The 26364-nt window shown below is 45.1% G+C and overlaps 2 protein-coding genes across 7 annotated transcripts in view; one reads left to right on the top strand and one right to left on the bottom strand.

Annotated features, from left to right (window-relative positions):
* The window catches only part of SCNN1B (sodium channel epithelial 1 subunit beta), a 30565-nt gene extending 19005 nt beyond the window's left edge, over positions 1-11560 (top strand). For both annotated transcript variants that reach the window (XM_050968591.1, XM_050968590.1), the window contains 6 exons: positions 4082-4199; positions 5125-5200; positions 5387-5444; positions 8349-8410; positions 9706-9781; positions 10318-11560. In XM_050968591.1, the coding sequence (XP_050824548.1) occupies positions 4082-4199; positions 5125-5200; positions 5387-5444; positions 8349-8410; positions 9706-9781; positions 10318-10698 (771 nt within the window). In that variant the 3' untranslated portion in view covers positions 10699-11560. The remainder of the gene's footprint in view (positions 1-4081; positions 4200-5124; positions 5201-5386; positions 5445-8348; positions 8411-9705; positions 9782-10317) is intronic.
* Positions 1-26364, bottom strand: part of COG7 (component of oligomeric golgi complex 7) — a 63198-nt gene that overhangs the window by 16932 nt on the left and 19902 nt on the right. For 3 of the 5 annotated variants that reach the window (XM_050968569.1, XM_050968568.1, XM_050968573.1), the window contains 3 exons: positions 24453-24567; positions 21521-21664; positions 19346-20773 (listed from right to left, as the gene is read on the bottom strand). In XM_050968569.1, coding sequence (XP_050824526.1) covers positions 20607-20773; positions 21521-21664; positions 24453-24567 — 426 coding nt within the window. In that variant the 3' untranslated portion in view covers positions 19346-20606. Of the gene's footprint in view, positions 1-19345; positions 20774-21520; positions 21746-24452; positions 24568-26364 lie in introns of those variants that run through there. The other 2 variants (XM_050968572.1, XM_050968571.1) reach the window with 2 other exon arrangements.

Below are 26364 nucleotides of genomic sequence, written 5' to 3' on the forward strand. Positions count from 1 at the left end.
CAGTAGAGTGTATTTTAGAAAAACACGCAAAGTGTTGGGTGAACTTGAATGGATGAAGGGGTCAGACCATAAAGGGGAAATGGCAGAAGTTCCCAGATAAATTGCAGGGTGCAACAAAATGTGATGTACCAAAATAAGTGCATTAGCAGTAAAGTAATGGGAAAACTCAACAATGGATAAAGCACAGGGCCTTTAGGGCCTGTAAACAAGAGAAATACCAAGAGGGACAAGGACTCCACGTGAGACGTTCTCACCCAGTGAGAACTTGTTGGCCAGAACAAAACCAAAATGAATGTGATGAAAATACCAGAGCGCTTTTTTTGTTTGTTCGCAGAAGGTCCTAGGGCCTTAGGAAGGCTGGGAGCCCTAGGGGACAAGTGTCCTTGCAAAACATCAGAGCACAAACTCAGGACACTGGTGCTGGTGAAGAGCAGGGTCCAGCTGGGCAGCGCTTGTGAGCTTTGTCGGTACAGTGCTGCCCAGTTTCTGTCTTGGGGCTGAGTGTCCCAGAGTAGAGTCCCCACTGCGGGAGGCCCCTGGTCCACCCTGAAATGAGAGCAAAGGCAGCAATAGGGTGGCTCCAGCCACAGTGTTCAAAGTGTCCCTTCCTGTTCCGGCCTAAACGCTGCGTCTGCCATACACCCTCCTCGAAGGCCACTGGGTGTCCACGGCCTGCAGCACTGGGCACGACTCTATCAGGGCCGAACAAAAGCTGAGCAGAAATGGTCCAGAATCTCTGTAGCTATAAATTACCTCTACAGCTACCATAGGAATTGGGCCCTACCAAATTCACAGCTGTGAAAAGCAGGTCACAGATCGTGAAATCAGACCTCTCCCATAAAATGTAGCTGTTGGAGGGGAGGGGAAGGGGAGGAACGGAGGCGTCCTTGCCGGGGGCTCCTACTGCCAATAGGAAAAGCGATGATTCTTTCAAGGAACTGAACGTCCTTGTGCCCTTAGCTACAGAGAGAGTGAAAGGGGCTTATCTTTCAGTAATCCCAAAGTCAGACTTCATTAGGGGACACCCCTCCTGGTGGAGCTGTGCATAGGACAACAAACGGGTTTGCTAGAGGATGAGATGCCGAATGAAAGTTGTGCCTCCTGCGTTGCAGATGTTGTCGTTAGACAACAGAAAAGAGCCCACAGATAGAAACCTCAAGTGCAGACTCAGCGGGCAGGGAGAAGCTGTGGACGATTGGTGCTGCTCCTGCTTTCATAGACTGTCTAGGGGCTATTGCTTTGGAGGCGGGGCAAGGTGAGAACTTCCCTAGGGCATGGCCAGTGTGTTAAAGGTGACTCGCAAAGGGGGAGAATGGGTGTGAGACCCTTTTTGCTTCTTTATGAAGGATAAAGGGGGCTTGAAACACTTTTTAAAGAGAAATTATCCAGCTTGACTACATCCCACATTCAGGTCTTTTCTGCTCTGGTTTTCTTACAAGACACTACGGACAACAAGAATTAGGGCTCCACAGATACCCAGAAGTCCTGCCTGAGGGGGTGGAGAGGGAATTTTTATTTGGATACTTTGAAATTTCTACTTGTGTTGGATAACACCTGTTTTTTCCACAGCTTATAAACAGTTGGGGAAAAGGTATCTTTGTTTGTTTGTTTAAGATTAAGGGTGCCTCAATCCCTCAAGTAAGGGCTGAGAAAGCTCCCAGTCCATAGCTGGGGCCTCTCTAGAGTCCGCCAACAGGAAAAGGGATGACAAGCGTCTACATTCCTGATATTTCTTAGCTAAATCAGCAACAGGACAATATATAGCTTGTTAATCCCACACTTTACTGACCTTTTGTCATTATAAAGCACCAAAAGGCACAAACCAATGTTTGCCTTTGCAGGTCTCCTGTTAAGGAGCACTGTGATATTTACATAGTGTCAATAAGGAAAGAATTTCATTGTTGGTCTTGAGAGGATAATTGATTTTTGTGTGTCTGATGATTGACTGAAATCCTTTTATTATAGAACAGTGAGTTAACTAGCCAATGGGCGTGGAGTTGTAATGTAATCCTTACGCCTGTGCACCAGGGATGTGCTTTGAACTCAGAAGGGATTATTGAACAATCAGTGGATACTTCACATGCTATTTCGGCTAGAATATTGGAGGGTAATCAGGCTAGAATAACTACTACAGTCTTGGGTGGATTGCAACATAAACCCCTACCACAATTCTGAATGGGAAAATATTTCGAGAAACAGCAGGATTACTGCTGTTTTATAGATATTGAGAGGTTAAAGGTATCTCTGCTCTACGTTGCTGTATAAATGTTATCTTTTGACTTAAGTGTGCTACAACTTTAAACGGCTAAGAACACTGCCTTCTGCAGAGAGGCAGGCACAACTGCTGATGCCTCTGACAGGAACTAAACACAAAAAGTGACTCCCTCATGGAGGCTTCACTTTTGTTCTTTCATTATCTTGTTTTCCTTAAGTGAAATAAATTCTTTTGAGATTTGAGATTGAAAGTAGAGGTTTGGCTTTCACTATATGGAAATGCAGATTCGCCCCAGGCCTTTCTTGTGCTTCAGAATCAAAGAAGGGAGAGAAACTGGGACTGTTTGCTTAGCCTTTATATTGTGTTTTTCATAGAAACAAAGGCTAACACTCCCAAGAGGCTGTAACGAGGCATAGTGGGATACAAGAGAACTGTGGGGTATTTCCTAATAGTGATAAAGGGCAGCCTGCTGTGGAACAGCTTTCTACGGAAAACAGCAGAAGGCCTTTTGCTTGAGGCACTTGCAGCTGGACTGGCGACTAACACACCCATCCCAAGTAGGGCAATGGGCTAGATGGAGGAGGCGGCATTTCACATTTCTAACTTCACATAAATGTTTTAATTAAACCCCTTGACATTCATTTTAAAATATGTATTCAATGTTTAACTAAGCAGATACTTTAAATGACACCATCAATACTTAATAAATAATACTTAGCATAAAGGTTTCTAAATTTTGCCTCAGTCCATCTGTAATGCACATCTCCCAAGGGACGTTTAAAGACCTGTCATCAAAAGGGACCTTTTTCATTGCTCTATGACTAATTTCTAGTAAAGTCCTCAGCCATTTCCTATTGCATGGGAGATATGACCCTTCATTCAGCTGGAGGTGTTGGATTTTTCTCTTTTCTTAGTCTCCACTTTCTTCTCTCGCTCCTTCATCAGTTATCCCAGTCCAATGTCTTATGGGCATCATTCTGCTTCACAATGGGCTGAGACTGAAAAGCTAATCAGAACATTGCAGCCCTCGATCATAGGGTAAGCTACAGCCATGACTGTCTCAAGGGAAGGATGTGGATGGGTAGGGAAGAAAATTCAGGTTTCTGAGAGCTGCTGTCTGTAATAAGAACTTTTAAATTGTTCACATTTTAATAGAAGTTAAAAGGATTTTGAAAAATGGAGTCCAGCGCCTAGTCAGGAATATTATCCATGTACGTTCATAAATCAAAGGAAAATAAGAATATGCCATATGAGGCCAAGAAACAATGTCAAGGTCCATAGGTTTAGTTTAACTTTTTATTTGAGTTTGGAAACCCCACATAACTCCCCAGCAATCCTAAATAATCAGTTTTTTGTGTGACTAGAGGCAAGGTGCTTAAGCTCTCTGAGACTCAATTATTTCACCTGTTAAATGGGGTTACTACCATTTACTCACCATGGTAAAGAGCTTTGAGATCACTAGATATCAAAGCAGTAAAAGTGCAAAGCTGAAGTTCTAAAGCAAAGATTTAACAGTTGGGAATTGTAAACCGAACAGTTCCAACGTCTGCCAGTGCATTCTGATTTGTACACCTGCAGTTTAAAGACAAAAATCCCTTGTATCACGCTTATCACTCCACTTGTAAGAACCATCAGCCTCAAGTCACACAGTGCAGTTCATCTTGTTAAACCAGCAAAACTGGCTCCCCGAGTTAAATTAGCTTTTCCTAACATGAGTCTCCAAAATCTTCCATTCATTGCAGGAAAAATAGGCCCTTTGGGAGCCTGGTAGGAAGGCATCTGGGAGCGGTGTCTGCACTCTTTGATGCATTGATCAGTGTGAGAGCATGTCCCAGTTCTAAATGGCTCCTTGTCCCCTCTTTGCAGGCTTGTCTGCGCTCCTGTTTCCAAGCTCAGATGTTTGAAAATTGTGGATGTGGTCACTATCTGTTTCCTTTACCTGAAGGGGTAAATTATTGCAACAATGAAGATGATCCAGACTGGGGTAAGAACATGAAGTAACGAGGCCCCATAATGCATCAGGGAAGGGATCGGAAACGCACAGGGCTCTGTCAGGAGCAGGGCCGGCTCTAGCAATTTCGCCACCCCAAGCAGGTCCACCGGAGTTGCCTGCCACCCTCCCAGCAACCAGCAGAGCGCCCCCCGCGGCGTGCCGCCCCAAGCATGTGCTTGGCGCGCTGTGGCCTGGAGCCGGCCCTGGTCAGGAGCATTTTAAGTAACTGAATTAAAAGCTTTGCTTGTATGAGTTCAGCAGTGACTCTGTTTGCTAACCAGGTGGATAGTGAGGAGGGAGGCAGAGTTCTTAGCTCTGGCATCAGATTAAGAAACCTCAGCTTCCATAGCAGCTTAGCTGAAGGCTGCTCACACAGAGGTGGCCAGCTGGTAACACCAACACCACGTGGGATGACAGAGTTTTCTACTCCAGTCTATGGAGTGAACAGAAACCACCAGCTTCAGCATTTCAGGTCTCCTAGCCCGGAAAGGTCAGCACTTCTCCACGGGTTTGTACAGATCCCCAGATAAGTTTTCCCCTCCTTCAGTACAAGGTGGCACAGAGCTGATGCAATCCTCAGCATAACTGTGTCTGCTCTGAATGTTTCCGAATGCTGCAGGTCTCTTGTGACAGACATTCACAGAAAAGGGACTGTAGTAAAACAAGGTGCATTAGTATATTCAATGAGGTTCTGTTTCAAGTGGCAGCCCATGATACCTACTGGGGTGATGAAGATCCATCTTATGTAGCACAGTGCTGCAGAATCAATCTGCAAAAAGTTACATCGTCTAAGAGTTGAACTGGTTTTGCTTAAATGGCTTTCCAAAAAAGCCAGAAGCTTAAAGGGGATGCAAATTTGTGTAGCAGCAAAGTTCTCATCTGAAAGGCTTGTTTGCTTTTTGTTTTCACCAAACAGCATATTGCTATTCTTCACTGAGATCAAGTATCAGACACAGGCAGTTTTGTATTGACTCTTGTAAGGAAACGTGCAAGTAAGTATGTGAACTCTCTTTGGCAGCTCTCAAGGTGGCGGGAATCCTGCGTTTCAGCGCTTAGTGAACACTGATCATCTTAAAATCTAAAATCCTGTTTGGGGGGTTTGAAATCAAACTCAAGTTCTGGTGATTTAAGGGAAGTGAGAAATTCTGTGTATTAATGGTCTTGTGTCTTCTTTCCAGTGACACTCAGTACAAGATGACCATATCGATGGCAGACTGGCCATCTGAGGCTTCCGAGGTAAAGCCAAGTTGTAACTTTTAAAATATAGATTGATAATGAAATGTTCTTACCCAAGTGAATCCCTCCGTGTTTGAAGTTAATATATTCAGCTAGGCAACCTCCCTCTGTTTGCTAATCGACACTTTGTCAGCACTCAGCAGAGAACAGACTCTCCAGGATGTGAAAGACGAACAGGGAGGGAGAGCTTTTTCTTTAACAGAATTGGAGCCAGGAATATTGTATCTGGTTATAAAAAGCAGATAAGGCCTCAGTTCTTTCACATAGGTGAAAATCAGGAATAGCTGATAGTTAGTTAGAACCATGTAAAATTGGTGTCAGTGAGAGGAGAATCCGGCCCTTCGTTATTTTAGATGTTCTTTAACTACAATGAGAACAATGGCCACCTCTTTCCAATCAGTACCGCACTCCCCTTTGTAGCTCACTGCACCACGGACAGAGCTGCCCAGCTAAAGCTACACAATAGGAACATGGTCCAGGTCTCCCAGCCGTACCGGAAGGCTACTGTGTTTGGGCTTGGCCTTGCCATTTCACCATAAACTTCCTGTCTAGCTTACGCACCTCACTATGATCTGCATAGTTCACTTACCCAAGAACAGCTGGAAGCAACATGGAACCTATTGGATTTCACCCTCTCTCAATAGCAGAGAACAACAAAAACTATCCACCTTTGTACTAGATGAAAGAGTTGTCTAAAGTGGAAAAATGTGATAAGATCTCACAGAATAGCCAGTGTGAAAGTACAACATTCCATAAATATATTCATTAAATAAATGTTCAGGTTTCATAGTTAAGCACCCAAAGATCAAGAAATGTCAAAAATAAGGTTGCACACAAAGGCTCAACTCTGCCTCTTTATGTATACATGTAGATCTGCAAATCTGCGGATAGCGGCTTTATATCCGCGGACTGTTTGCAGATCGGATGCAGATACCAACTTGTATCCGTGCAGGGCTTTCCATATACGTGACAAGTCTTTAATTGTATGACCACATTCTATATGTTTAATACATCATCATCATACAAGATTTTCGACAAGATTTTAGATGAGTGTAACATCCTCTAGTCTGCGCTACTTTGTGTACATTCAAGACCCAGGTCTGTTCTCGTTAATAGAGACCTTTGATCAAAGTAAGTCTTAAAGTATTTAAAAGTATCTCTCGCTCTCAGCTGCTGTCAACTTCCCTACTTCATTAGTCACGGCTGACTTACAGGGAGTTTTAAATGTGAACAGGATTGAGCAGGGATCCAGCAGGTTTCTGAGAGCAGCAGAAGGTAATGGAAGAAGTGGTGTCACCTCCTCTGGTACAAACCCATGTTAATAGCTGCTGCTTATCTAAGAACAGGTTAGAACAATTATGCAAACCTGAGAGAATGACTCAGGGACTCATTCCATAGTTGGTAAATGCTTCTGCAGAACCGACAGTTGCCTTGGTGTCATCACTGGTAAAAGCCACTAACTATGTCAGCTCACTCTGGATCAGCACAGTACAGAGTCGATGTTGCAACAATGAACAGTGCTCCGGGCAACCAGGCAATTACCTGGAGACTAAAAAAGCAGGAGCTAAACTGACAGCAGATCTATTAGAGCTGTGAAGATAATATTTGTTGAATACATTATGCGTGTAGTCACTTTTCCCCATTTTTCTAGGTAGAACATCTGAGTAATAAAAGTGATTATTCAGAACAGATACAGGTTCTATGACATCTTTCTAATAGTGCATAGAATAGTTTTTATATTTACTCAGCTCTAATCTTCAGAACACCCTTGCCTCCTGTTCTCTAATTTTGCTGACTTCCAGTATACTTAAAGATTCTTCTATTGTTCTCCTTCTACTCTACTTGTGCTTTATTTTCTCTTTAAATGCTGTTCTCTAACACTGATGCAGATTATCCTCCATGTATTTTTAGAGCTCTAGTTTTATTTGAGGTTAACTTGTCACTCATCCCCACTGGGTATCAAGTTTTAGTTGAGGTTTCTGTGAAGGGATATGCTTCTCCTGGCCTAAGTCCCCCACCTGTTCAAACTCTAGACCAGGGGTCAGCAACCTTTCAGAAGTTTTCATTTATTCACTCTGATTTAAGGTTTCGCGTGCTAGTAATACATTTTAATGTTTTTAGAAGGTCTCTTTCTATGAGTCTATATTATATAACTAAACTATTGTTGTATGTAAAGTAAATAAGATTTAAAAAATGTTTAAGAAGCTTCATTTAAAATTAAATTACAATGCAGAGCCCCCCGGGCCAATGGTCAGGACCCAGGCAGTGTGAGTGCCACTGAAAATCAGCTCACGTGCTGCCTTTGGCATGCGTGCCACAGGTTACCTACCCCTGCTCTAGACAGTTCTCATCTACTGCCCCACTTGCTAACACTGCCACTCCCTATCCCATAATAGGCAACTCATTTAAACTGGCCCTTTGGAAGGTTTCATTTACTTGAGTTCAGACCCCAAATCCTTCCAGTGATGGAAATTTGACTCTGCTTCCAGTCTGATCTCATCTTCCCAAACTCTCCCTAAATCACCTCACCACATTCTCTCATAATCAGTTGAGAACAGTGAAGCTAAAATTTCAGGGCCTGTAACATGGACTGATAGAAAATTGGAATCTCTGCACAATTACTCCTCTTACCATTTCAGCAGGAATTTTCTTGTTGATTTGCTTCCGTGGCCTCTGGTTCTATGGCCTGGAGGAAAGTCAAGTATCTGCAATTGCTATTGACTGAATCACAAATTCCTTTATGTAGTGTAACATCAATGGTTATTTAGCATGGGCAAGTGCCAAAGTTCCAGCTTTTTGTGTACGATTTGTGGACCTTGGAGGTGTATTTTACCTCCCCCAGAGCACATGCGGCCCAGAGAGAACATTTCCCTTTTCAGTTATGAATCGATTTTCATTTCCTAGGACTGGATTTTCCATATTTTGTCCTATGAAAGAGATCTGTCAACAAATGTGACTCTGGACAGGTGAGTAAAAACAGATCAGAGAAAATTACAATGGACATGAAATCATGCCATTGTGCAGAACGAGATCATGTGATTAGGTTCTGAGTGGGAAGTGGACTAGAGGCAACCGCCTGGAGCAGACCTGTGACCCTGACTCTTCCCCTATGGGGTCCCAGTATTAGGAGCTGTTAGCCTGGGGTTATTTGCAGACTTCAGTGTTTTAAACGGAGGCAGGACAAGGAAGTTCTCTGCAACTGAAGTCCATTTGCCCAACGGATGATTACAGATAAAGTTGCAGGTTCTGTGCTGATTAGAGAATGAATGCGAGGCTGGCTGGCCATAAAAGGTCTGGCAAAAATGGACAGAAGTAGCACAATAATAATGCTTGGCGGAGCATGAAAGTAAGACCAGCTAGTACCAGGTTTGGTGATGTGCAAGAGACCACGTTCTGTGGCAAACAGCAGAGGAACATTAACAAGGCCTTCACTGGAGTTAGCCTAACTCCATAATAATGTGAGTCATAAAATAGATTTGAGAGACTGAGGCAGAAGCAAACAGGAAGTGCCGCCATGACAGAGACTTGGCAGAAACGAATAAGTAAAGATGGCCAAAATTTTCTTACTTCAATGTTAGGCAATTCTGGAAGTGGCGAGAGCCCACGCTGGCTTCAATGGGAGAGGGGCTGCTTGGCCTCTCTGAAAAGCAGGCTCCTATTTAGGTGCTTAAATAGGGATTTAGAAGCCTAACTTTACCACGTCTCTTTTAAAATGGTGTCAAATGGCTACAGAACTAAGCTCCAGCACTTTCTCAGGAACAGCTCTAAAAACCACCAGAAAATGCTAACACGGGCAAAAGCAAACGCCTCCCTAGCACACAGTTTATGCCATCCCTTGGCTGCTTCCAGAACAGTCGACGGGTTATTCAGATATGTCAATCAGAGCAAAGGTTGCTAATCAGCTCCCAGAAATGTGCTTCTGGCAAGTTCCCCCAAGAGTCTCAAAGCACTTCCAATACAGTCACTAGGCTGCTCTGTTTTTAATGCACCTTTGACCCATTAAGGGATTCAATTTATAAGGTGCCTGAGAACAAGAGCTCTCCCCCAGCAACCAGTCTCACCATTTCTACCTCCTCTACATGCCAGACTGTGTGTTTAACAGAAAGAGTATTACAAATGTCACCCCTAGTGCTGCTTTGGGAAGCTTGATCCCAAATGCCAGCCCAGCCCCTCCCAGGGAGCACCAGAGTCCAGCTGGAACTACAATTGAGTAAACGCACAGGGCTAGAATTTAGTCTGAATTAATTCTTGTGTCCTACAGAAATGGGATCATCAAGCTAAATATTTACTTCCAAGAGTATAACTACAGAACCATCTCGGAATCTGCGGCTACAACCGTAAGTGCAGTATCAGGCTCCTGCTTCTAACACACGTGCCACAGCATATTTCCCTAGCCTTTTCCAGAAGCCAAATACCTGCAGAGTTCCCACTGAAATGACTCTGCCATCTCAGTCTCCGAGCAGTGACCATGCAGCTCCCCAGAGATTAATCTGAAGTATTCAGAGGTGTCTCCGTCACCTGGACTGGGTGGTAAATGCACCTGCGGTGCTGCTCAGTGTAGCACTGAACTCCTCCTGGTTAGTACTACTCTCTAGAGGCTGGTTCACAATCCCTTCTTCATCCCTGTTGCTGACCCACCTCCTCCTTTATGTTTGGTTGGGGCGGGGGAAGTGATGCTTAGGAGCACTGTGAAATCTCCTTTGGGGGTGCAGCTGCCTTCACACACCTCTGTGCCTGCAACATGAGGGCCTGAGCTAAATGTTGCAGGTGTGATCTAGGTGTGGCTAGTCACCTAGTTAAACTTCACCCCCCCCCACTCACTCTCTCTCGGGGCCGGTGGTAGGTGGGTCCTGACCTTGTTTTCCTATTTCAGATTGTGTGGCTCCTGTCAAGCTTGGGCGGCCAGTTTGGGTTCTGGATGGGGGGCTCAGTGCTGTGCCTCATTGAATTTGGAGAAATCATCATTGACTTTCTGTGGATCACCATAATTAACGTCATCAGCTGGTGCAAAGGCCTGAAGCAGAAACGAGCCTGGGCCCAGTACCCAGACACACCTCCGACTGTGTCAGAGCTGGTGGAGGCGCATACCAATCTTGGGTTCCAACATGAGGACACCAACATCACCCCCCGTGATGAAGTTCCTCCCCCTGGAGCACTCCCACCAGAGCCAGGCACCCCACCCCCTAAGTATGACTCCCTGCGTGTAGACCCACAGGCTGGCATTGACTCGGACAGCGATGTAGAGGCCAGTTAAGCAGCACAGAATATTGCTCTGCACTTGGCCACCTGACCCTTGTAACTGACTTGGCACCATGCTCTGCTCGTTAGGAGAGCTGCAGGGGCTAAAAAGGCCACAAAGCTCATTTTAAAGAAATTCCACCCATAAAGCATGGGGGTGGGGGGGAGATTGACTTTACTGTATAACATGTGCCTAATTCAATACCGCAATCTATTCCATTCTAAGACACACTACTGATTTTTTTCAGCAAGTTCCTCCCCCACGCACACTTGTATCTAGAAAGTGCTGATTTGCATGCTGTTTCTGTGATCAATAGCTTCTCATGGAATGACTGGGATAAACTAATCATGCTACTAGGTATACGAGTATGATACCAGAATAAAGGCTATCGCAATGACAACAGGAAATTTATTATATGGGAGGAAAGTCACAAAGGAAAGACTAAGGCTGGCTTGCAGTAGGAAGAGACTGGGCCGTCCATGACATGACAGGGGCTTTGGTCTACGGGGTAGAGCTTTAGAAACTGAAAAGTACCAACTAGAGCTTGTTCTACACTCGTCTGTTTCTGTACAGCTAGCCTGCAAGTAACAGAACTGAAGTGACCCTCCCTTTTTATCTTTTTCTAAGGTCTTCTCAACTCTCAATATTTCTGCCTCCAAGTAACCAGCAGTATAAACAGTGACTACTCCAGATACAAGTTGTGTTGGCTGCTTGCTGGAGCCCGTATGCTTTTTGTTTGCAGTCCTATGCTCACTGCTCTGATTTTTTGTAATTAGTTTCCTGCAGATGGGCACATTTGTTAATATATGTTAGAAGTAAACAGTTCAGATTCCAATAAAGATACAAGCACGCCTACCATGGGTGGAGTGGCAGGTCACCTAACAGTATCATTCTTGGCAAAAGCCATCAGCTATCATTGCTGAGTTTCCTGGTGGCACAGCAGGTGACATTTAGTCTTTCTGAAAAAAGAGACACTGCTAGTACAGGATAGGACTAGGTCAGGTGCAGCTTTGGGCAGCTTCCCTAGGCAGCCAGCTCTGCTACCGCAACACTAGCCCTGCGATTCCATTTTGCAGACTGCCTCGGGGAGCAGGGTTGCTGTGATATAGTAAAATCTCCATAGGGCACTTGGTAGGTGAGCGTAAGACCTTGGTCTTATGGCTGATATAACCATGTCTTTGCGAGAAGGGAGCAGCTCCATGCCAAGGCTACTGTCCCACTGCCTCTCAACCATGCTGCAGCTCTAGTTTACAGAAGTAGTTTTCAGAACTTCAGGAAGAAACAAGATTGTATGGTCAAGTCATGAGAGCCCTGGAGATTATCCCCAGCTCAGCAGTTCCTGGCTGTGTGGCCATGGATGAGTTCTCTCCCAGCCCCTTACCTGTAAAATGGGACTAGTACATTTTCACATATCAGAGGGGTGGTGAGGCTTCATGTTGAAATCCACAGCTGAAAACTGCTATCAAAGTGCAGTGCTATTAATTGGACACAAAATTCTCAAGTCTCAGGCTAGCTGAAGACTCTCCATTCCTCCTTCACACAGCCACAGAAGTGATCGTCCTCACACCCAGCAGCACAACTGAGGTAACAAAATTCTAGCGAGACACACCCTAACAATCACACAATCAGTTACTAGTGCTGCAGGCCCTGGTGGCTGCAGTGCCCTGCCATTTGTGGGTCCCCATATTACACCCAGGGCTTTGCACTGGAATTTTATTATAAGAAGCCCTTGGTTTGGAATTCTGAATACTTCCAGTGATGTTTAAAGAACTAAGCCTTGTGCCCTCTGAAGATCACTCCATATTGCTAATACACACAATGATAAGGAGCTGCATTCTGCACAGGCCTGTCTCCTCCTCCCATTCACATTAACCATTTTGGATAAATTATTAGGCCGTCGGCACCACATTGTAAACCAGGACAGCCAAGTCACAAAGACCACTGCATGTCTGCCATTCTGCTCCAGGCAGGGGGAGCCCAAGGACAGCTTTGTCATTAGCTGAGGGCACAGCTCCTGAGAGCAGAAATTGAATTGGTTTTCCTTTCAGTATGAAACAGGATGGTGTGAATTATTGTAAGTAGGATAAAGTTAGGGATAAGTGACTCATTCTCTAAAGTCCCAAGCCTGCCATGAGCTCTAGCTGGGCAGATATGTGTCCCCACACACAGCCCAGGGGTTCAGTGCAAGCATCGCCCCCCTCAGAACTGATTACAGGATGGGATTCTAAGAGAAAAGTGAATGGCTTTCTTTCCACAGCTGGGAAATGGCTCTCTCCCCATGAGTGTTTCTTCGATGGAGCCACTTGCAGTCTACATTTTAAAAGTTTCTACCAGTTGGAAAGTTTTATTTCCTGCACCTACAATGGGGAACACGGGTAAAAACCAACAACACTTTTCAAAGAAGTAGAAACTTTCTGAGTGCACTCACTGAGAGAGGAAGACTATAACAAGTAACAACTCAACACAGCCCAGAACACTGAGGACACCTTTTTCCTCATTAAGACATATCAGCCCTGAATTTGATTAATTTACATAATAATTTTGGGCAGATTTCTTGTTTCAAAATCAATGCCAAAGGCCTTTTACTGTATTTATAATTTCAATTTGTTAAATACCTGAGAATTCACATTACAGACCAAATCTCTAGTACATCCCTCTATTAAACCACTACTAGAGGAGAGCTAATAGATGGAAATCTCTAATTTCACAGATTGCAGGGATAAATTTATTAAAAATGAATGGGAGCTATACTTTATCATCCTTTCCTGATCTTACCATTTACAGCACCCTGAATCCTTTCCCTCCTTTTGTTAAAGAAAGTTATCTAAATTAGCCACACAATGTGTTTGTTTAAGCAAATGCCCTAAAATCTGCAGAGACTATCTACATCAAACAAAGCAACCTCATGAACTAGGTTCTTAAGAATTTGAATATCTTTTTCCTTACATAAATGAACATTTACTACAGTCCTATAGCTGCAGTTCCCAGCATCACAGAAGTGAAAGCGAATTCTCTTATTCTATCAACCTGTAATTTCATTTGTTCTGTTTACACCAAAGAAAGCTTTTATTTACGAGAACAACCCTTATACCTCCCATTCATTAAATATACAGAAAAAACAGCCTCTCAGTTATCCTTCCGCATTCCCACCCTTTCCTTCTATACTAGGAATACTTATGGTTCTTCAAATAATTTTAATTATTGGTGAAAGACTGTTTCTTGGGCTACTGAGGAGGAGCAGGCTGGGGGAGTTTGGCAGATATTACCAGCAGTCCTTTATATTGTGTTTTCATTTATGGGCTAGAGGCTGATACTATACTCTGCGCACTAGAGAGATTTCTACAAAGAAAGAAAGAAATAATCAGTGCCACATATTACCAGCAGATTTGCAAACGATACAAAACCTGCTTGTTGCCACTAATGCCACCTAATCAATATTTTAATCTCAAAACGCTGGTTGCTCACTCGAAGACAGCATTCATTTTGTCAGGTCTAGGAAAAAGGGGCAGGATCTAAGATGTATCCATTAGAATCTTCTAACTGTCCTAAAATCAGGAGATAACTAGATTAAGTAGTAGACTAATTTTCCAAATACTGGTCTAGCATTCCTGTAACTTCTATTTGCATATCTCATCTAATCACTACATACTTTAAATAATCAGCATTTCAAAATGAAGCTTCTTTAGGTCACTAAATGGAGCCACTCTGTCAAACTTTTGCCTTGAAAATGTGGCATTTTCGCTTTCCATACACAAGGGGAACAGCATAGCTACCTACCACACTTTACTGAGGCTGCACCTCACTTCCAAGGATCAGATTCCCTACTTGCTGCTGAACCAACTCAGCACCAGCCAGGACCATACCCCAGAACTCTCACCATGCAGGGATGAGCTCACAGCAGTCAGTGAGAGAACCCACCTACCCCAGCACTCAAGAGGGTTTGAGGCACTTTAGGTCCCCAGTATCTGCAGCAGATGCTTTTAGGGTTAATAAAAGGGGAGTCTGCTGTCCTGTGCAATAAACAGACACACACATGAACCAGCTTCTCACTTAAGTTCTTCTACTATTTCCAGTTCATGTGCTTCTTATTCAGTTTGTTAGCGTCTGTCTTCTACAAACACTACAGCGGATGGAGACCAGCCTATTCCAGACAGCCAATTATGTTATCTGCGCAGGTGGTGGTGTAAGGAAGAGATCGCCTAGGCCTGAGTACTGGAGAGCGAAACCATGAGCAAGTAAAAATAACCAGAACTGGTGACAGGGCAGGTGAAATGCAGTTAGGAAACCTGCTCAGGACAGCAAGATCCAGTTCTTACAAGAGCTGTCCTAGCCCTTTACTGTTCAACTCCTCACTCCCCTCCTACCCAATAAATGGGTTACTTCCTTAGGCAGAGGATGACTCTATACTGCACCCGCCTTCAAAGAGTTTCCCTAAAGCCTGAGCGTGCTTCACTGTGCAACCCATGTGGCCGTTGCGTGAGAACTGGGTACACGAACAAACCTCTGGTTCTGAGCCAGTGCGTTCTAGCACATTCGTAGTAACACAGAGCAGCTCCTCAGCCACAGACCCCCACAGCTCTGTGCAGCAGCGGGCACACATTGCTCTCCTCATTTTACAGATGAGTTAGTCTAGCCACAGCGAAGCGATTTGCTTACGGCACCAAGCAAGACAACAGGGAGCTGAGAATAAACCCAGGTCTCCTGATTCCACCTCTGATGTCCTAGCCACTGGACAATGCCACCTCAATCACTTGCAACAGCTCCAATTTCATAGGAGCACAACAGCTCTTCCAGCTCAGATCCAGGGTGGATTTAGAAGCATGTGTCAAAATCTCGTTTGGCCCCACTATTGGCCCAAGCCCATGCCTTATGCAGCGGCAAGGCAGAGTACATAACCCTGGGAGGCCAGCTGCAGAGAGAGGAGACAGAGTCTGTTCCAAATCCAGCCCTCACCAGAACAGCTGATGAATCAGGTCCCCTCCAATATAGCATCCTCTAGCTCAGGGACTGGCAGCCTTTGGCACACAGCTCAGAAGGGTAAGCACCCTGGTGGGCCAGGCCGGTTTGTTTACCTGCCACACCCACAGGTTTGGCCAATCGCAGCTCTCACTGGCCAGGGTTCGCCACTCCAGGCCAATGGGGGCTGCGGGAAGCCGCAGCCACCACATCCCTCAGCCCGCGCCGCTTCCCGCAGCCCTCATTGGCCTGGAGCGGCGAACCCTGGCCAGTGAGAGCCGCCATCGGCTGAACCTGCAGAGATGGCAGGTAAACAAACCAGCTCGGCCCACCAGGGGCCTTACCCTGGTGGGCCGCAGGCCAAAGGTTGCCAATTCCTGCTCTAGATCACTAAGGCCTGGCCCAGAAGGGGGCCTCTGGGCACTACAGCAAAAGAAAATCATTGAATCATAGAATATCAGGGTTGGAACAGACCTCAGGAGGTATCTAATCCAACCTCCTGCTCAAAGCAGGACCAGTCCCCAGACGGTGCAAAAATGCACCATCATGTCTAAGATCCTGTCTAGGAGTTCTCAGACCTTTATTCCTAGCTGGGTGCCTGCATGGTTATTCACTCTGCGAACTGCAACAGCAGCTACAACCTGGAAACAAAAGGCAAAAAGGAGCCACTAAACGCCTCACTTTCGAGTTACAAAGCAGAGAAAAGATGGGAGAGGCTCAAATCGTGATTCAGCCCCTCACAGGGTACATTGGAACAGCATGTTCTCTAGCAGCAGGTGGAAAGTTTACAATTCTAGGCATTGCTGGTTTATAGAGGGTGTTTGACAAACTAATAAAATGAAAAATGTGCCTTAGGTACTTGAGTCAGGGTGTTTACTTACTTGATTATTTCAAAGTGATCAATAAGAATGCAGGACGTGTAGGTTTGACTGCCCCTTGCCAATGGGGTATTCTGTTGGCTCAGCAAGCAGAAGAGTCTGGGCCCCATGAAAGGATACAAGCTAACCTCAGACAGTCACATACTGCCAGCAGCTAGCAGCTCAATGGCCTCAGAGAGTTTAGAAGAAAAATTTGCACATCCCTGCTCTTGGGCAGGCTACAAAGAACAAATGAGTTCAAAGCTCACCAGAGACTGGAGAGTCTCCAGTGTGCTCCACAAACAGCTTTGTTCCAGCTGAAAGGAGAGGCTGCACCATGAGACAAGTCCCATACACGTCTGATGCCCAATTCCTACTGTACTGGGAGAGCTGCTCAAGTCAACTTGACCCTTATGCAGATGTTGCCAATCAGCAAGGCTTTGGGCCATTTACAACATATAGGCCCATGATTTGAGGCCTTACCCATTAGATGGGCCAATAATGAAGCAAATAATGAAGGGCCAATCTGCCTGAGGAGAACCTCAAAGTATGAGATTGAGAGGGCAGGAGATAGGGTCACCAAGGTTTGCAACACTAGAATTCCCTCCTTGGTATACACCAAAGCACTTATTGATAGATTCATAGATTCTAGGACTGGAAGGGACCTTGAGACGTCATCGAGTCCAGTCCCCTGCCCTCATGGCAGGACCAAATACTGTCTAGACCATCCTGGATAGACATTTATCTAACCTACTCTTAAATATCTCCAGAGATGGAGATTTCACAACCTCCCTAAGCAATTTATTCAAGTGTTTAGGAAAAAGTTCCTGTCAGGGTAGTTAATGTCCAACCTAAAACTCCCTTGCTGCAGTTTAAGCCCATTGCTTCTTGTCCTATCCTTAGAGGCTAAGGCTGTCACGGAGTGTGGGGGAGTCAGGGCCCCGCACCCACTACTTCCTGCGACTCACTGTGACTCTCAGCCAGCCAGTAAAACAAGGTTTATTAGATGACAGGAACACAGTCCCCAGCAGGGCTTGTAGGTACAACCAGGACCCCTCAGCCAGGTCCCTCTGGGGGGCAAGGATCTTAGACCCCAGACTTGGGGTTCCCTGTCTCTTCCCAGCCAGCCCCAAACTGAAATGAAAAAAACTCTCCAGCAGGCTCTCTCCCCCTCCCCCTTTGTCTAGTTTCTCGGGCAAAGGTGTCGACTAACCCCACCCCTCTTCCTGGCTCAGGTACCGTCCCTCACCTAAAGTCATCCCCTGCTCTCCCATCTCCCCACGCAGACAGTCCCAGTAAAACTAAATGACATTCCCAGGTCAATCCACGCCGCTCCCCACTACATCACAAATGTGAACAAGTTTTCTCCCTCCTCCTCCTGACACCCTTTTAGATACCTGAAAATTGCTATCATGTCCCCTCTCAGTCTTCTCTTTTCCAAACTAAACAAACCCAATTCTTTCAGCCTTCCTTCATAGGTCATGTTCTCAAGACCTTTAATCATTCTTGTTGCTCTTCTCTGGACCCTCTCCAGTTTCTCCACATCTTTCTTGATGTGCAGTGCCCAGAACTGGACACAATACTCCAGTTGAGGCCTGACCAGTGCTGAGTAGAGCGGGAGAATAACTTCTCGTGTCTTGCTCATAACATACCTGTTAATGCATCCCAGAATGTTTACTTTTTTTGCAACAGCATCATACTGTTGACTCAGATTTAGCTTGTGGTCCACTATAACCCCTAGATCCCTTTTTGCCGTACTCCTTCCTAGACAGTCTCTTCCCACTGTGTTGTGTGAAACTGACTATTCCTTCCTAAGTGGAGCATTTGCATTTGTCTTTGTTAAACTTCATCCTGTTTACCTCAGACCATTTCTCCAATTTGTGCAGTTCATTCTGAATTATGACCCTATTCTCCAAAGCAGTTGCAATCCCTCCCAGTTTGGTATCATCTGCAAACTTAATAAGTGTACTTTCTATGCCAATATCTAAGTCGTAGATGAAGATATTGAACAGAGCCGGTCCCAAAACAGACCCCTGCGGCACCCCTCTTGTTATACCTTTCCAGCAAGATTGGGAACCATTAAATAACTACTCTGATTATGGTTATCCAGCCAGTTGCTTCGTGCCTTGCACCATTGCAGGAGCATGCGGAGGTTTTGTTTCTGCTCTGTGACACCCCTGAATGTGTTGCCTTGTTACATAAACTGATGGGGTGTTTTTGTTGATATGCTCAGTCAGCTCCGGGTGTATAAATGACATTATTAGAGTCTCAGCAGCCAGGGGCTGCTGCAACAGCACTTCTGATCTAGTGCACCCTTCCCTGTGCAACTCCCCATGAGAACTGGCATCTCCTCTGGAAGGACACAGCACCTCACCCCTGCTGAACTACAGGGACAGGAGCCACGAAGCAGTAAAAATGAAGCAGTGTGAAATGTTGTTTAGAGACTAATATCCTTAAAAGCCACTTGATTCCTTTGTGTGTCTTCTGATTTTCCCCCCATCTTGAGAGAGGTTTATAGGTCTGGTGCATGCTTTTTACTGATACTGAAAACTGCATGGGGAATGAGTGGTGCAGAGGAACAACAGACACATGGCTGAAGATAGGGTCACTGCTGCATACACATAGTCCAATGGGGATTAAGCGCACATTCTCATCTGCATGAAGGAATCTGGCACAGAACTCAAGACAAGGAGATATCTGTGAAGATGATCCATGATGAATGGGTGCCTCTCTGGCAGAGCATTCAGCAAATCCAGAGAGGACCAGCTGAGATCAGGACAATGCCTCTGTTCTAGCTGGAAAAAGAGGGAGAAAGGACGAAGTGCTGGAGCAAAAGAGAAGAAAATCAATTCTGCAGTAGAGAGGTTTCATTTTTATTTGGTTGTATGGGCTGTAACTGCACGTTTCTTAAGTACACACCAGATAAAAGGTACACTCTGCAATTCAGAGGAGGGAAGTTCACTGTCAAATAGATTATTCCATTCTGATAGGAGAGCAGTAAAACCTCAGGGCTGCTGCTGCCAGCAACCAAGAGTCGTAATCCCTTTCAGGTACAGCCTGTGCTCAGAATCAAGACACACCTGAATATTTGTGTTGGTTTGCATTCCAGATCAGGACTCCTCTCTTGCCAAAAAAAATGGTTAAAGTAATGTTGCAGATGAAGTATCAAATTCTATAGGTAGCTTGGAAAAGAAGTTCAGACTGACACTACACTGGAGCAGATGTTCCAGGGAAATTCTTCTAGTACCATCCCCTTCTTCCCCCTCCCCCAAAAATCAGGCATTTTAAATTTCTAAAGACTTAATTCACCCAAAAAAGGTTCCCAGAAGCTGAACCTTGCAGTTACCCCCAATGGCATTTGTATCAACCATGATCCCACACAGCCAAAATCCCAACAGTGGGATCAGTTTATACTTTCCCCGAGCCTATACCCTGGGAAGTGTTCCTAGATTAGATAAGCCTTTTCGCAAAAACCCACACACCACACTTTCATCCATTTCACAAGAAAACAACACTGCTACATCCAATTCCATAGAAGCTTCCCAATAGCTTCAGAAGGAAGAAAATCTCCTGAGAAACAACCTACTAAACTGGTTTTGTTGTCAGGGCTTAGTTAGGTCCTGCCTTTTCTGCTAATTGCCGAGACACTACCTTCATGAGATTGTGGATAATGAAAGACTTGAGCAATGGGCATTGCCTGCAGGTAGCAGAGTCCTCATTTCAGTTGATTCACGCTGCACATACCCTGTAATTTCAGTCTGCATTGATTAGACTGCACTAAAAAAGCCCATCATTTCATTGTCATGCAGCATGTACTCTCCAGCTAGCGTCAGAACACTTGTCACAAGACAGCTCTAACTCACCCAGATGGCTATAGGGAAATGTGGTCATTAAGACATTTTTCTTTTCCATTTCATAGTTCAAAACACTTGGAGAGCTCTCTCAACATTTCCAAATGAAGAAATGTACTAAATGAGTCACAAATAAATTCCTCTTTTCCCCAACCACATTCCCATCATCCTTGGAAAGTTTATTGGAGAAAAAATTCAATTTAGGAAATTTAGCCTTTAGCCAAGAACTCCCCCACTGGTGTTTTTCGAGGGCTTGGAGTTAATAGTCCACACTTCTCATGGTGGCGATGTTGCTTGCTAGCCTGCGGGGCAAGCTTTTGGCTGTTTGCCTGTAGTCTTCTGGTTTGGTCTTCAATAGAGTAACAATGTTTTGTAGTGTCATCGAAGGCTGAAGGCCGAGGGCATCCATCACATTTATTAGATAATCTACAAGATTGAAGGACAAAATGGATTTAAACAGGCAACGGTTACTATGTCAAACAGTCCCCAAAGTAGTGTCATGGCAATTCTGCCCCAGAGCACTACACCAGATGTCCTCTGTCCATCAGCACTAGTTCAGACTAATTCACAGCACCCAAAAAACGGTTGGAATCCAATTACGCTCCCGTCTTATATTTTGGATCTTTCGTTACTGCTTTACGTGATTAGTGGTTTTGGTCAGAGGAATGGGGCACATGGTGCTACATTTCAGTAACTGCACAGACTAACAGGAGAGGATTCAAGCACTTCTCTCCCCAGCCACTTAACACCTGTTGGAAAGGCCCAGCTCCTCCAAGTGTCCAGGAGACAAGTCTTGCCAAAACAAAGCTGTCGTGTTCTAACTCTGACCACTTGGTTTATTTCTGCAGCTTTACTAGTTGATATTTCACTCAGAGAGGGTCTTGGCACTAAGGACATGTGCCAGACTGCAGCCCAACAGTGGGGAACAATGGGCTTTGGGACTGAACCACTAACCAGCCACCTCAGCTGTTAGCTGCAACATCGTCAAAAGCCTTGATATGCAAGATATCGAGCAGCTCCGTTAGGAGCTCTGATCTCCCAAAAAGCCCACTAGGAAATGGCAGCAAACCACATTGTTTGGGAGGTTACTGGCACACTGCAGGATTGGAGTCTAGGAGAGTAAGGCCTGCTAGGGAGAAGCAGCTCACTAGACAATGTATGTTCTGCGCTCACCAATGTCCGTGGCAAGCTGCTTCGCTGAGTGAAGGGTGAGCGCTGGAATCTGTAGGATAACTTCACAGTAGGTTTGCATGGTAGCTCTGGCGATGGAACCTAGCCAGTAGTCAGCCATGTTGTCTAGCTCAGGTAACTCGTCACCTGAACAGAAAGTTCTCATTAGCCATCAGAACCCCAACTAGCCTGCGCTGGCTCAGTCTGTAGCTGGGGGTGAATTTTGTGCTAGGTAAAAGAAAAAAAGTCAGCTTAATCTAAAAACTTAAAGACAAAATCATTATCATCAAAAGCTAAACCACACATCGTATTCTTAGCAAGCTACAGGAGGAAAAGGTAAAGAACAGAATTATCAGACACAGATGAACAAGATTTGTTGGGGAAGAGTCAACAAGACTTTTGTAAAGGGAAATCATGCCTCACCAATCTATTAGAATTCTTTGAGGGGGTCAACAAACACGTGGACAAGGTAATTCAGTGGATATAGTGTAATTGGACTTTCAGGAAGACTTCAGTAAGGTCCATCACCAAAGGCCCTTAAGCAAAGTGAGCAGTCATGGGATAAGAGGAAAGGTTCTCTCATGGATCAGTAACTGGATAGAAGACAGGAAATAAAGGGTAGGAATAAAGGGTCACTTTTCACAGTGGAGAGAGGTAAATAACAGTGTCTCCCAGAGATCTGTATGGGACCAGAGCTGTTCAACATGTTCATAAATGATCTGGAAAAAGGGGTAAACAGTGAGGTGGCAAAGTTTGCTGATGATACAAAATTACTAAAGATAGTTAAGTCCAAAGCAGATTGTGAAGAGTTACAAAGGGATCTCACACACTGGGTGACTGCGTAAAAAATGGCAGAAGCAATTCAGTGTTGATAAATGCAACGTAATGCACATTGGAAAACATAATCCCAACTACACACATAAAATTATGGGTTCTAAATTAGCTGTTACCACTCAAGAAGGATCTTGGAATTATGGTGGATAGTTCTCTGAAAACTTCTGCTCAATGTGCAGCGGCAGTCAAGAAAGCGAACAGAATGTTTGGAACCATTAGGAAAGGGATAGATAATAGGACCGAAAATATCATTATGCCACTATATAAATCCATGGTACGCCAACACCTTGAATACTACGTGCAGCTCTGGTTGCCCCATTTCAAAAAAGATACTTCAGAAATGGAAAAGGTACAGAGATGGCAACAAAAATAAATAGGGTTATGGAACAGCTTCCACATAAGGAGAGATTAAAAAGACTGGGACTATTCATCTCGGAAAAAACAACTAAGAAGGGAATATGATAGACTTTATAAAATCATGAATGGTGTGGAGAAAGTGAACAGAGAAGTGTTATTTACCCCTTCACACAATACAAGAACTAGGGGTCACCCAATTAAATTAATAGGCAGCAGGTTTAAAACAAACAAAAGGAAGTACTTCACGTACTACACGGACAACCTGTGGAACTCATTGCCAAGAGATGTTGTGAAGGCCAAAACTGTAACTGGGTTCAAAAAAGAATTAGATAAATTCCTGGAGAATAAGTCCATCCATGGCTATTAGCCAAGATGGACAGGGATGCAACCCCATGCACTGGGGTCCCTAAACCTCTGACTGACAGAAACTACGAGTGGATGATGGGGGATGGATCACTTGACGATTGCTCTGTTCTGTTTACTCCCTCTGGGGCACCTGGCATTGGCCGCTGTCTGAAGACAGGATACTGGGCTAGATGGACCTTTGGTCTGATCCAGTATGGCTGTTCTAATGAGGAACGCAAAGCATCAAGCCATACGCTGCTTCAGTTGTCAGTGGAAACAAATGTCCATAAGCGATTCAACACCACAGACCAAGCCACTTTACAGTTTAACACTAAGGGGATGGAATGAGGAAATCAAGTTACAGGTGCTTTCCTTCAGCTCTCACACAGGTCTGGGTGATCTGAACAGCAACAGCAGAAGGAAGAGCCCTTGATAATCCTTACTTACACCAATCTGGATACAAGGGCAGGTTGGAAACATGAACATTGTGTATAATTATTGTTCTTTACAGTATGTCTAGTAAAACTGCTCGGCAACCCAGGACACCCCCACAATATTGCCTGCCCTGTGTATCTCAGTTGGGAATGCACATATATGCACTGGCATCCATGTCACACGAGCAGCTATCCAGGCCAGCTTTCCATGCCACGTCAGGGTACAAGCACAGAGGTAACAATTGAAGGATCTTCTTCCCCCAGCACTCTCTCTCCACTTTAGTGTCGCTATGTACTACTTAGGTATGGCCTGTTAGAGTGCCGAGATCATACAATCTTTAAATAGCTAGACAAGATGATCCAAACAGCTTCCCTGTGGACAGTGGTTCTGTCAAACATCAGTGGTTTGGTGCCAGCCAAAGAGTGGTGCTCACAATGGACATTTCCACACTGACAGCACAGCTCCAAGCCTTTGTCCCAAATAACAAATACTTAGAGCTAGAAATAAGTGAAGGCATCAAGTGCAACTACAATTGTGACCGAACTCAACACCCACAGGTAACCACACAGCATCTCCCAGGAACTCACACTGATGGTGAGAGAGTTCCTAGAGAACCAAATAAGGAATTGGCGTTGGCTCGTTAACCGACTCATCTCTTCACTCTCACACATATCCTGCCATGGGGGCTCATCCCCTTTGCAGAGCAACTTCCCTCAATACAGACATCAACACAGCTTGACCTAACGCTTCCAGTTTCAGTAAAGGTGCTGAAGTTTTCCTCATTAACTATGGTCTCATTGTAAGTATTGGTGAGGACAATTGGAAGGCACTATATGGTTATACAGTAAGGTACCACATCAGCAGGGAAATCAACCTCATATCACCTCATCCCTGCAACTCATATCTCTGCAATGCTAAAGACACACTTTCTTCCAGGTCCCTCCGTGAATAGGTCTTGTCCTACCTTGCTCTGGCGGATACGGCAGTTTTCCAGCATGTAAGGCTAGTTCCAGAGCGGAATCTTCCTGAGTAACAAATGGCTCGAGGTGAAGTGGGAGGGACATGATATATTGTCCAATCTAGGATAAAAAATAAAAGGACTGTAAGTGTGACACTGAGCTATTAAAGTTTGTGCATTAAGTGGGCACTTCACTGAATGAGACACCAATGAGAGGAATCCCCACCTACCAGTTCTGAACACAGACGGTGACAGCAGCTCACCAACATACACTACGCCAGGAAGTGATGTCCATCTCCCATTGACCATTAATTCCCTCTATACAAACAAAGTTTATTTTCCAAGAGGTCAAGGCCCAGTTATAGGAGCAACAATGGCAAGAAAAACTGGTACACAGATTCACACCTATAATTGCATCCTTGACCCCTGCAGGAATTATTGGCGATTCATTTTGTAGATAGGAATCAAACAGTCTGCTCTGAGCAAAATCAGGGAACAGGAACCTTAGGATCACGTTACACAAGAATAAGTTCACAGACATTATCCTTCCCAGAATGCCACTGAGGCCACACAAACCTAGGCAGGAGTCATGTGACCCCATGCGGCCAACGGCATGGCCCTTGTCCTTTGCACATCAATTGCCTGCATGCCCCGGACAGGCTGCTCTGGGCAGGGGTACAACTCAGAGCACTCTGCCATCACCCTCTGGTCCTCTGGAGAGCTGACTGAGTCTCATTAACATCTCTTTTACTGAGCTCACGTTGCTCTCTCTCTTCTACATATGAAGTCCAGTTATATGGATTTGATTTTAAAAAGCACTTGTAGCTTTTTGGCCATGCGGCAGCTTGGTCTTGGGGCCACCCAAGGAGAGTCTCAGTCGTCTCAATCCATAAATCACGCTCCCTTCTCAATCATAGGTTAAAGGGTGGCTTAGGAAAGGAAGCAGACTTTCTACATCTGAACAAGTCCCAGAAGCCACTCCTAGGCCCAGAAAGGCTCAAATTCCCTTTGATTCCCTATAGAACGTGACCCTAATTGATACCATGATGTGCTTGGTTTAAAATTGCACTCAACTGCTGCCAAACATATCCATCACTCATCAATCCCACCAGTGCCTCTCTCAGGCAGTCTGCATCAGCAGCTTGCTTACAGGAATCTGGTGGCTGGGTGGCCTCTCTCTTTTCTTCCTGCTACACTGCCCAGGAACCTTGTGTTGTAACAGAAGCCTCCCAGGTAGCTGAAGTTAGAAATAAGTGGGAAATGACCCCAAAGTTCAGCAGGCTACCAACTCTTGGCATCTGCATGCAGTGGGGAGAGGCAAATTTCAGAATGCCAACACCAGAAATGAACTGACCGCATCCTATGGCCTCAGGCCCTCCCGTCAGCGCTCAGCTGGGGCATATCCCTCCGGGTCTGTTCCTTGTGCATGTCAGAGTGGGAGACATGCAGAATTAAAGCAGTACTGCCCTGGGCACATCACAGTGAAGAGCACACATCCTCCTGTTTGTCAAATTACACTTGGGGTGGAGTCAGCAATGAGCAGCCAGTAGGTCAGAACAATTCTCCTGAGTATCGGACTGATCTTTGCTCCCTGGCGCAGGCTTCGGAACTACTGCCCCCAGCCCATTTAGAGGTGATAATGAGAAGCAGAAGCAGCACTTGGAAGAGGTTAGGGAGCAGTCCTCAAGCCTCTGCTGGTGAGCAAGGATTAAACAGATAAAACCAGCGAGAACTATCCAGCGAGACTCCTGGCCCCCATTCACTCTTGGCATCCCACCACCAGAAGATGATCTCTGCGGCAGAAAGGGAGACTGGAGGGGCTCCCAGGTACTGAGGAGAAGAGAGATCAAGCTCTTTTCAAATCAATAATGCCACAAAGTCATGCCAGCATACAGCAGGGACTCCAGCCCTATGTGCT

The sequence above is a fragment of the Gopherus flavomarginatus genome, chromosome 9, assembly GCF_025201925.1.
Source record: "Gopherus flavomarginatus isolate rGopFla2 chromosome 9, rGopFla2.mat.asm, whole genome shotgun sequence".
NCBI lineage: Eukaryota > Metazoa > Chordata > Testudines > Testudinidae > Gopherus > Gopherus flavomarginatus.